At 37.7% G+C, this 12,531-nt stretch overlaps 2 protein-coding genes across 2 annotated transcripts; one reads left to right on the top strand and one right to left on the bottom strand.

The window, feature by feature from the left end:
• Positions 1–281: 281 nt before the first annotated feature.
• PMZ80_011185 (uncharacterized protein) lies at positions 282–3,032 on the bottom strand (the record flags this gene model as incomplete). The annotated part of the gene is made up of 1 exon (XM_064879573.1): positions 282–3,032. The coding sequence occupies one exon, from the start codon at positions 3,030–3,032 to the stop codon at positions 282–284; it is 2,751 nt and encodes a 916-aa protein (XP_064724651.1).
• A 6,621-nt stretch (positions 3,033–9,653) lies between these two features.
• On the top strand, positions 9,654–12,488 carry PMZ80_011186 (uncharacterized protein; the record flags this gene model as incomplete). The annotated part of the gene is made up of 1 exon (XM_064879574.1): positions 9,654–12,488. One exon carries the CDS (start codon positions 9,654–9,656, stop codon positions 12,486–12,488), a length of 2,835 nt encoding a protein of 944 aa, XP_064724652.1.
• Positions 12,489–12,531: the final 43 nt, after the last annotated feature.

A 12,531-nucleotide genomic window follows, 5' to 3' on the forward strand; every position in this document is an offset into this window, starting at 1 on the left:
CCCCAAGGAGCCGTGAGCTCGATGCGCATTTTACTCTTCTTGGCTTTGGTAGTTTCGAACAAGGCAACATGCCACAACGCACCGTCATTGCACCTCTTACTGTCCTGCGCTACAATTGTGGCGCCTGCAGCGTCTTATGAATGATTTGAGGTTTAGATCAGAACCCAATAGAAATCTTGCCCAAGGGTGAAGGGGTAGTATTTCTTCTACAGTCTCGAACCGACTACAGCTGCTAGACTAGTGTACTCGTCGTTAAAAGTACTATTTCTCTTTCTACGTAATCAGCTACCCACTGATAAATCCAGGGATGAGCGGGTTTTGGTTATGGTAGCCTTCCGTCGTGTCCGACGTAATGTTTTCCGGTTGCGAGAGCCTGGAGGCCGGCCACGAGAAGACTGCTTCGCCGACTTTGGTTGGCTCGGTCTTTCCGCTTCCAGTGACTCAATGCGGGGTATCGTGGAGCTATTCCACGATTCAGGTACAGGCGGCACCTTGATCACCAAGCCTGGCTGTCTCCGAATCCGTGTTTGCTCTGATTCCTCCAATCCTTGCCAAATTTCAGCTTCGCTTACATGCTCGTAATCTTCCATAAGCACATTGTCCTCGACCTCGTACATGACCATCCCAAAACCATCAGCACCGTCGTCTCGACACGATTCTCCCGATCCAACTTTCGTACAGCTGACTTCTTGTTCGTTCGCTGTCATTGCCTCATGACCAGCTTGAGCCTCCGATGGCACCACTTCCTGAGGCGTGGCTGATTTCTCACAGGTCTGGTGGAGGCTGTCCCTGTTAGTGTCGATCTCGGCATGAGTCCTTTGGTATTCATTAGCGTCGACATGAACGAATGAGAAATTCCTCGGCACTTTCTCAGCTGGCTGCGAGGCGGTAGAGCTGACGGCCCTTTGTCTTTTTCTATGTTCGAAGCGTATCTCATGTGCGTCAGCCAGATGATTCAAGAGCACAGTTTTGTCCTTGTGCCCGAGTACAGGTTCACACTGCGGGTGTGGGCATGATTGCACATTCTCGTGTAGGATGTGATCTTGAAGATGATTCTTCCAGGTGGTCAGGCTGACAAACTGCCGAAACTTCCCCTCACCCAGGCACGCCGGACACAGTGCTGGTCGCACCACATTGTGACGGAAGACCACCATGTTGCATTTCAGAGGCAAGTCCTGCAAATGCTCTCGACTGTGCTGCTCCCATGCATCATGATCATCGTACCAGACGAAGCACAAGAAACAGAACTCAGCAAAGCCACTGTGATTGCAGATGACTCTCTTTCGACATCGATAGAGGTGGGACCACCACCCGTACTCTTTGCCAGGAGTGACCTCCTCCCCACATGTATTGCAATGGGAACCTGACGGGTTGAGACCCGAGCAGTATGTGTTTGGCATTTCCTGCCGACACAGTTGGATCAAGTCATTCATGATCGCACGACCTGTCTCGTCTCGGAGACTTCCCTCACGGAAGAGGTTGGTGGCCAGCCGATCTCTCTCAGGCATCAGCTTCCGGGTCTGGCTAAAGTCGGACTCATACGGCCGACCATCGGGCGGTGGTGCGGCCGAGCTCTGCTCGCGCAAGAGAAGGTCTCGGTGGTGTCGTCGCTGGTCGTACAGCTTCTGACGTTTGACCGGGTCACTGCAGAGGGACTCAACGATCTCTCGTTCCTCGTCGCTGATGTCCTCTTGTACAGCAATCCGGGTCGCCTCCTTGAGCTTGGGTTGGTGATGAGGATTACGACGCCACGAGTATCCCCTCCTGAGTGCATGTAGCTCCACGTTGCGGGGTTCATACTGAAAGTACGACGCCTGTCCATCGACCAGTGGGATCGACGTTTGGTACGATCGGCGATAGGTGTTGGGGTTGATGTGGGCAGCGAAACGCATTCGCTCGTTGCAAGAATAGCCATAGTTGTCGACTTGCATGAGGACCTCGCGTCGAGCAGCATGCAGCGTCAAGTGGTCTCGAAAGCCGGCTCGAAAGCCCAAATCGAGCAGTGCCTTGGATGTCAAAGAGGCGGAGCTTCGACTGTGGACCAGATGTCCTGCCAATGAGCTGCGAGGGAACAGTGGCCAATGGCTCTTCTCCGGCACATACTCAAGAATGACATGCTTTTGTTGAGACGGTCGCGGGATGGCGCAGACCTCATCCCATGTATGGTAGTGGCGTAGCACTTGATCCGCTAGCGCCGCGGCGATGAAGAAGGCAATACTGTTGCAATAGAATGGGAGGCCTACTAGCTCGTACAGCATGTGCTGGGGCTGTTCTCGTTCATAGTTCTGGAGACCCTTCGCTTTCGTCCGTCTGAAGTCGATAATCAGCTGGGATTGGTCGGTGCCGTCCAACCAGACCACCGCCAAGGATATATCGGCGTACGTCAACTCCTTCTCGTACTCGGCGCGACGACCGGATGTGTTGCAGTGGAGCAGGAGCAGCAGATGCAGACCGGCTCGATAGCGTTCGTGAACGAAATCGTGCCAGTCGTTTTGCCACAATTGTTGGACGCACACCAAGAAATCGTCCCTGGTGAAGTTACGACTGGCACGTGCCTTGCGAGAAAGGTCAGGAGCGCCCGACTTCTCTCCACCGTTGATGAAGTTGAGGATGGTATCTTGGTGGCTCTTGGAAAATGACGTGTGGTGCATGCGACCCCATGCGGCCATGAACGACTTCCAAGCGGTGTAGGTGTAGGCCACCGTCAGGCGACCGCCCGGTTCGTTGCGGCCTTTCCGGCCACTGCTGAAGAAGAGGATGAAATCTTTGGCGGTTTTGAGGTTGGCAGGATCTTTGGGACCGTTGTACTCGGAAGCGAATAGGTCCCATTCCCGCAGCATGACCTGATAGAATCGCGTCGTACCAAAAGCAATAGGTTTGCGCACGAAGCTTGTGGTGGTCGACTCGATCTTCTTCTGATATTCTCGTGATTGCCGAATAAAGTCTCGTTCAAGATCTCGAACCGTCTTGTCGCACGACAATGACACCAGGGACACGGCCTCTGGCTCGGTGCTCGGTGCAGTGGGCCTCATAGCAGTACTTCTGCTCTCAATCTCCTAATAAAGTATTCCTGCGGCACTTTTGGTCCAGCAACCTAGAGTAATTGCTCGACGGCGACTGTAGCAAGCGTTGGGGACGAACTTCCAAGATGCGAAAGTCCGTGACATATAAATGCAAACAAAACTAAGTCCTCAGCTTCGCAGCAACCGCCGGTAAAATCCAAGGCAGGACATCCCACGTCCTTCAGACAGTGTAGCCACCTTGTGGCTGATTGGGTGAGCTGAGGGTGAGCGGAAGGTGATGAAAAGTGAGCTCAGGGTGAGTTGAGGGTGAGCGGAAGGTGAGCCGGGGGTGAGCAAAGCGGCCAGAGCCACACCCCCGTTGGGCGGCTCACCCGTGAGAATCTGGGCCATCATACTCTCTTAGTATTACTAATTTAATATATTTCTTAATATGATATAGTTCTTTTTAACTATAATTAAGAAGATATATATAATATTATAATTAAGATTAAGTTTTATTATTATTACGAATTAATTTACTAATTCTCTTAAACTTATTAATTTTATTATATCGCTACTATTGGGATTTTTAGAAGTAAAGGTAAAACTAAAATAACTATACTTAATATATTCACTTTTAAAAGCGATAAGAATCGATATAAAGAGTAGAAAAAGAAAATAAGAAATAAGATAAAAGAAGATACTAATTACTTTTATAAGTAAGGTATACGTATAGCTATTTAATATTTATATAATAAGTATAAAAAGAAAGCTTATAACTAACTAAGATCTAAATACTTAAACTATACTAAATATCTTAAAAATACCTTTAAGTTAATAAATAAGGTTTTTAAATACCTTAACTATATATATATTAATTAAAATAAAAGTAATATAGTTTAAAAGAAGTATAATAGCTATAAGATATTAAATAATACGAAGTATATTAACTTTTATAATAAGTTTAATAGTTATCTTATTAACTTACTAAAGAAGTTAAAAGAAAGCCGAAAAGTCTATAAGTTTAAGTATAAAATTAGTTATTAACTTATTTAGATTATTAATAACTCTATTTTAAGATTTAAGACTTTTAGTAAGTAAATAAAGGCTTACTACTTAATTAATAAAAGCTACTAAGACTTAAATAAAATTATATTCTATATGAAGAATACTTTTAGTATTAATAATAGTAGTAAGAATAGCGCTATTATTAATAAGCTTTTAAAAGCTAAAGGTAGTAAAACTATAACTAGTAAAGTTACTATTAAATTTAATAAAGATAGTGATTAATATATTATAATATAAAAGAAAAAGAATTAATTACTTACTAAGGGTTAATACTTTATATATTAAAAAAAAAGTTATTAAAGTATTAATACTAAGTATTTAAAGTATAAACTAAAGAATATAAAGTTAAGTAATAGTAATATAGAAATAACTAAGCTACTTAGTAAACCCCTTTCTTTAGAAAGTAAATAAGCTTAAATAAGAGTTATAGTTTAAATTAACTTTTATTAAAGTATAATAAGCCTCTTTAGCTTAGTATATTCTCGCTTTTTAGTATAAGTAAGTATATATTCCTTTTCTCTTTTCTAAAAGACTAGTATATAATTATTTTTAAGATAAATAAAGCTAAATATATTTAAACTCTAAAAGATTTTATACTTCTCTTAATCTTTTTAGTAAAGGTAAAAGAATACCTTTATATTAAAATCCTCTTTATACTATTAACTATAGCTAGTATTGAGTATTATTATACTAAGATAATAGTAAAAATTAAAGCTAGCTTTTAGTTTATAAATCTTTTTTTTATTTATACTTATAGCCTCTCTTTAATTCTATTAAGAAAGAAATAAAGAATAAACCTAATAAACCTAAATAAAGGCTCTATTATTAAGTACTATATATAGATTAATTTTGTTCTAAATAAATATATTAATTATAAACTAATATTATTTATTATACTTAAACTTAACTACTTTATTATTCTTAAAATAAAATAGATATATACTTATAATATAGTTATTTACTTAAGATAAGAGAGTATTACTTTTAGTTTTTATTGAGGAACTTATTTTCTTTATAAAGAATCGTATACGGTTTATAGAGATTTAACTTAGCTATTTATTTTAGAGTAAGTAGTTAACGGTATATTAATCGCTAAAGTTATATTTAATAACTTTATTAAGTTACTTACTACTAATTTTAATGAGATTAAAGTAATAGTCTTTTGCTTTAAGGATCTTTTTTATAATACTAAAGAAGATTTAAAGTTATATTATCTTAATATATTGTTTTTTTTTTCTATTATAATTCGCTATAAAAATTATAAGAAGTTATTAAATAAACTAAAGAGTATAGATATAAAAAGTAAAGTCTTAAAGTATTACTACGATATAAAGAAGCTTAATATTTTTAATAAGCCTAAAAGTAAAGAGCTATCTCTATATTAACTTAAGTTTAATTATTACTTTTAGCTAAAAGAAAAGAAGTCTTTACCTAATAAGAAAGCGTATAAAATAACTTAAGATAAACTAAAAGTATTAAAGAAATACCTTAAAAACTACTTTTATAAAGAATATATTTAAGTTTCTAGCTTATTAGCTTAATTACTAATTATTTTAGTTAAGAAGTTAAAAGAAACCTTATATTTTTATATAAACTATTAAGCTTTAAATACTATTATAATTAAGAACTATTATTATTTATTAATTATTAAAGAAACGCTTAATTAATTATATAAGACTAAGTTTTTTTTAAAGTTTAGTATAGTAGTAGTATTTAATTAACTTTATATTATAAAAGAATAAGAATAGTTAATTATCTTTACTATAAGGTTTAGTTAATATAAGTATATAGTTATACTCTTCAAGTTATATAACGCACTAAGTATCTTCTAAATATATATTAATTAAGTACTATTTAGTATTCTTAATATATATTATATAGTTTATTTAAATAATATTTTAGTCTTTAGTAATAGTTTCGCTAAGTACTAAAGATATATAAAAAAGATATTATAACGCCTAAAAAAGTAAGATCTTTACTTAGATATTAATAAATCTAAATTCTATTAGTTTTAAGTTAAGTGTCTTAGAATATTTATTATTATAAAAGGCTTATATATAGATTTAGAAAAGGTTTATACTATTAAGAAATAGCTAGTTTCTTAAAATACTCGCGATATTCTTACTTTTCTTAGCTTTACTAACTTTTATTAATGATTTATCTTAGGTTTTAATTAAGTAGCTTTATTTCTAACGGAGTTAACTTATACTAAGAAGAAGATAGCTTTTAAGTAAAACGCTTACTATTAGAAGACCTTTAATTATTTTAAATAATACTTTATCTCTAATTCTATTTTATATTACTTTAATCTTAATCTTAAGATTTAAGTAAAGGTTAATACTTTAAACTATATCGTTACTACTATTCTTTTCTAAATAAATAAAAAGAAAGTCTTAAAACCGGTAGTATACTTTCTAAAAAAAAATAACTTTATAAGAATATAATTATAAGATTTATAATAAGGAATTATTAGTAATTATATATACCTTTAAGAAATAAAAACCTAATCTTACTAGTAGTAAAAAGCTAATATAAGTATTATTTGATTATTAATCTCTTAAGTACTTTATAATTATAAAAGAATTTAATTAATAATAAGTATAATAAAGTAAGTTCTTATTAAAATTCAATTTTATAATAATTTACTAATTTAGTAAGTTAGGTACTAAATTAAATAGCTTAATAAGAAGAAGTACGAATCTATTTATAAATATTACTTATAAAAGAATTTAGTATTAGTACTAAGCGGTTCCTAAATCTTATAATATTAATATAAAATTTATATTATTAAATAAATTATAATCAGCTATAGAGATTACGGAATATACCCTAAATAAAAAAACTACTTTAGAAGATTATATTATTAAAGAATATCTTAAGGTCTTAGATATTAAGTTAATTATATTAATAGTTAGAGCTAGAGATAAGAAATTACTACTTTAGTTATAATAGTATTAGATTTTTATTATTAATTATATAATATACGAAAATAAACTTTATTATAGTAAATAGCTTTAGATACTAGGATTATTTTAGATTAAGTTAGCTATTTTATAAGCTTATTATAACTATTCTACTATAAGCTATTTAAGTATAAAAGCTTTTTATATTAGTTTATCTTAATACTATTATTAGCTATTTATATTTACGAACATAAACTAGTATATAGCGAACTATTATATATATAAATAAATAAAATACTTTTATAAAGTAAAATATAAAGGTTTATATTAGCTTCTAATCTTAAAAGTAGCTTAAATAAAAATCGCTATACACTTTATAGTTAATCTTTTACTATTTATAACAGTAAATAAGACCTTTATAAATATTATAATAATTAGTAATTAGCTAATAAAGATATAGTTATTTTTACTTACGATTAAGATAAATATAATTACCTCTCTTAGCGCTTAATCTCCTAACTCTTTATCTATTATACTTTATTATTACTTTAGCGGATCGATCTTAACTCTCTTAAGGGCCTTAATCGCTAAAGTTTATTTTTAGAAAGTATTCGTTAACGGTTTAACTATAAAACTCTTATACTAAACTATATTATTTAAATTATTCTTAATTAAAATTAAAAATAAAACTTTTAATAACGAATCTCTTAGTTTTAGTATTAATAAAGAATATAATAAAATATAATAAGTAATACTAATTATAGAATTTCTATAAGTTATTAAATCTTTAAACGTATATTACACTTCCTAGTATTTTGATAGGTATATCTATTTAAGTATTATTATCCTCTCTTAAACCTTAGGTTTAGTATTAAGCTAAGTTATAATATATAAATAACTAGTTTTAAAGATAATAATAATATCTACGAAACCCTTAGTATAATAAGCTTTTAGGAGTAGATATTAAGTCTAAAAGTCTCTTTAAGTTAATTTAACTCTTTTTTACTTCTAAAGTTAACCTTAGATTAGGTAGAAATATTCACTAAACTTAAGTATATTAATAAGCCAAGAAAAAGAAACTAATAAGAATTACTTTAGTAACGATAAGTAAAGCGGTAATAGCTTAAATTTAAGATTTAATCTTTACGGGTTCGAGTTATAATTTATAAAGAATATTTTAAGTACCGCTACGGTTTAAATCTTCAGAATAGAATATTAAAGAGGATAAGAGTCTTATCTTAGATCGTAGTAGAGTTTATATAAAACTTCTTTAATAAGTTAACTTGTTTAGAAATATAAATTAGAATAGATAGTAAATTTTATTTAAAGCTAAATATTAGCTGGAGATTAATAGTATATAAGTAAAGTAATTAAAAGTTAAAAAGCACTTTAAAAAGAGAGTTAAATAGTATATAAAATTATTAAAAGAGAAGCGCTAGTAATTAAACTCGTATACGAGGTTTCCTTAAGCTTCTACTTAGGTTACTTTTTTATATCTAAGCTATTATTAGTTTTAAAGGTTAATTAAAGGCTCTAAAAATATATCCTTTTCTTTAAGAGTAGACTTATAGCTTAGGGTATTATACGGCTACTTAAGACTAAGAAACGCGCTTTAGTAAGGATAATAATATAATAGTTATTAGCGACTCGTCTTAAAATATAAACTAAGGAGTCTAATATCTATATAAGTATTTAGGTATTAAACCCTTACGCGAAATAAAAGTAAACGAAGGTAAAAAGGCTTAAGCCTATACTATTAATCGATTTTAATATCTTTAAATAGATTTAAGTAAAAGTATAGCTATTAGGACTTGAAAGATAGTAAACTATACGTAAATAGAGTAAAGTTAAAGAAAACTTTAATAAAGGCTCGTAGCGATTTTAATATATAAATTAATTATTAAATTTACGTATAAAAGCGAAAGACTAATTAAACTATTTAGTAGCTAGTTATTATTAAAGTTTTCCTTAAAATAATAGTAACGTTTTTAGTTTTATAAGGTAAAGCGAATAATTAGAGGCCTTAGAGATAAAATATTCTTAACTTATTCTTAAACTTTAAATATATAAGAAGTTCTTATTACTTAGTTAGATATAGATATTTAAATATATCGTTACTAGTAAGCTATCTCTAGTAAGTAGAACTAGTAATATAAGATAAATTAAACGCGAGTATAATCTACTAGATTCTTCAAGGTGAGTCTCTCAATCTGGCACAGTGTCATGCCGCTCGGCTCACCCTTAACTCACCCTCAGCTCATTCCAAACTCACCTCGGAGACACCATGGCTAGTAAGCTCGATCACTCTCTCACTTAATACAAGGCTCAGGCTAGTATGTGGGTCATCACAAAAGCTATGAAGGTAGCGTGAATGCATTAAACAGTGGTCCACACAGAACCGTGGCTTGCCTCAGGACGTAGACTCACCCACCATATTCAGAAGTCGTGCTCCCACTCCTCAGGAGCATAGTGTGACTTTGGTGTCGCTCTCGTATCTACCTCCATTGCCACCTCCCACCAGAACCCCAGCTCAGGAGCTTTTTCCCTCACTTTTCCTTTCTTCTTTCTGATCAGCTTGCCAATCAACGGCCACAAGGCAAACGTTATTCCGGAGACAGGTAGTTGTTTTCGTACCTTTGCTATACAGTAAGACAGCCCTGACCATAACCCACCAACGACTATGCCTCTGCCTTTCGAAAAGTCTGGACGCGACCTTGAGCGGGACCTCCTCAGGAGGGCGCGAGGATATACACAGAAGATCCAGTCGACCACATCGACGATTGTGCGTAAGCCCATTGCTTCTGGTACGCAGAATCACTATGAGAACATGTTGCGTGAATGGGACAATTTCATCGACGAGTATGAAGGTGTCCCTGATCCTACCAACGTGAAGACGGCGAAGGACTTTGTGCTCTACTTCAGCACCGGTAGAAAAGGCCGCAATGAAGCTAATGGTCCTCTGACTGTGTCGTACACCTACGCCGCTTGGAAGTGGTTCATGGCTGCCTGGAGCCGTAAGCACTATATCTCGTTTGTCAAGAGCCACCAGGACACTGTGAAGAACTTTATCGAAGGAGGAGAAGCATCGAGCGCACCGACTCTATCTCGCAAGACGCGTCCCAGGCGGAATTTCACTCTGGAAGACTTCGACCAATGCGTGAAACAGCTGTGGCAAAACGACTGGCACGACTATATCCACGAGCGCTACCGGGTCGGACTACAGCTGCTGCTCTTGTTACACTGCAACACCTCCGGTCGTCGTGGCGAATATGAGAAGGAGCTCACATATGCGAACATCACCATTGCGCTGGTGTGGCTGAAAGACAAAGATCAACCCCAGATCATCATCGATTTTCGGCGAACCAAGGCCAAGGGGTTGCAAAATTTCGAACGCGAACAGCCTCAACACATGCTCTATGAGCTGGTAGATCTGCCATTCTACTTCAACAGTGTTGCATTTTTCATGGCCGCGGTCTTGGCGGATGGAGTCCTTCGCGACTACCATACCTGGGATGCTATCTGTGCTATCCCCAAACCGACACAGCGAAAACACATCATCCTAGAATATGATCCAGAGAAGGGTCAATGGCCCGTGTTTCCCAGAAGTTTACGCACTGGGTGCATCGACCACACCCGGCCATCGACGTCGCTGACGTCGAATGCTCTTCTCTATCTCGGCTTCCGAACCGGCTTTCGTGAGAATCTGACGTTGCACGCGGCGCGAAGAGAGGCCTTGTTAAAGGTCGACAACTTTGGATACTCGTGTGACCAACGTATGCGATTCGCCGGTCACACCAACCCTCACACCTATCGTCGATCATATCAGCCTTCAATGTCCATGGTCGACGGCCAAGCGACATTCTTCGATTACGAGCCGAATAACGACGAGCTCCATCAACTCCACCGAGGATACTCGTGGGCACGTAACCCCTGTCATCAGCCCAATTTGCCAGAAGCAACGAGGACCCGCCTACAGGAGAAAATGTGGGACGAAGCGGACAGCGACGGTCAGGAATTGCCCCAAGATTCGAAGGAGCGTCAAAAGGGGTATGATCATTGGCGGCAACAACGAGAACGACTGCTCCGGACGCAATATGCCGCACCTCCAATGCAAAATGGGCGACCATATGAGTCGAGCTTCCACCAAGCTCGAAAGTTGATGCCTCAGCGTGATCGACTGGCAGGGAATCTATTCACAAAAGGAAGTCTTCGCGACCCGGTGGGCCGCCAGATCATGGAGGACCTTGTCCAACTGTGTCAACCAGCAAGTCCAGTAACGTTCTGCTCGGGGTTGAATTCGTCGCCCAGCGAGTGCGAGAAGTGCGGAAAGATCAGAGAAAAAAGTCAAGAGCACGTCTGGTGGTCACACTTGTATCACTGCCATAAGAAGGATGCCTGCAACCGTGGTGGTTTTGCCGAGTTCTGTTTTCTGTGTTTTGTGTGGTACCACGATCGAGATTCTTGGCAGAAGCATGTGGTCACACACTTGGAGTCTCTGCCTCTCAAGTGCAACATGGAGGTTTTCCGCCATAACGTGATCCGTCCGGCATTGTGTCCAGGATGCCCGGGAGATGAAAATTTGGCTCCAGAAGATCGATTCCGGCAATATGTGAACCTGGCCACATGGAAGGGTCACGTGCGGCAGCACGCCTGTCGAAACGGCGTGAAACGTTGTCCTCATCCTCGATGCCGGGACGGCGACGAGTACGAGACCGGAACTGAATACCTTCTCCACCTTGCTGATGTGCACGAAATTCGCTTCCCACATCGAGAGAACTGCCGACCGTCAACAGTCTCAACTCACGACGTTCCTGTGACGCAGTTCACCTTCATCGACGTGAACCATAACGTGTGCATTGAGAGCTCTGAGACGATGGTTCAGGGTAGCGCCAGTCTGGGCGCCAATCAAGGCTGTGACGACAGCTTGCTATCCAACCACCAGTTGAACACACACCCAGTCACCGATGGGAGTGGGCATGTTCCCTCGCGAGAGCTGTTGTACAGACTGAACAGTACTTCGGACACAAATGATGTTGACGTGGTCGACGTGATTGATTCGGTTGATATGGCCGGCATGATCGAGGAGTCCAGCATTGATTGTATCGCTCCTTCAGACGCTTGCTTTCTCAAACCAGGGTTTGATGCACGCGACTCGTCTGCGATGGATCGGAGCGTTGACAAGACCACCGAGACCCTTTCACTACAGGAGGAAGTACCAATACCAAAGCAAGTTCCAGAACGACGCTCCAGGCAGCCCAAGCTAGTCATCAATGTTCCTCTCGTGCCGGAGGAATGGAAGAGACAGAGATCGAAGCTTGACAGTCAGAAGACACTCCCACTCCCAATGGGGTCAGCTTGTACAAATGGTGATTCGAATCGACGTAGAAAGCTCGGTCGAGGGCGCCCAGCTGGATCACAGAACAAGAAGACATTGATGAAAGCCAGACGTCACGCCATCACGAAGCAGACACATCGTGCTCGCTACGCAGAGTCATCCATAGCTTCACAAAAGTAACATGCAATCTAGGTGATTTACGCAGCTGTGCGGTTGCACGCCG

This window comes from Knufia obscura, assembly GCF_036327395.1.
Source record: "Knufia obscura strain CCFEE 5817 isolate CBS 148926 chromosome Unknown scaffold_29, whole genome shotgun sequence".
NCBI classification, from domain to species: Eukaryota; Fungi; Ascomycota; class Eurotiomycetes; order Chaetothyriales; family Trichomeriaceae; genus Knufia; species Knufia obscura.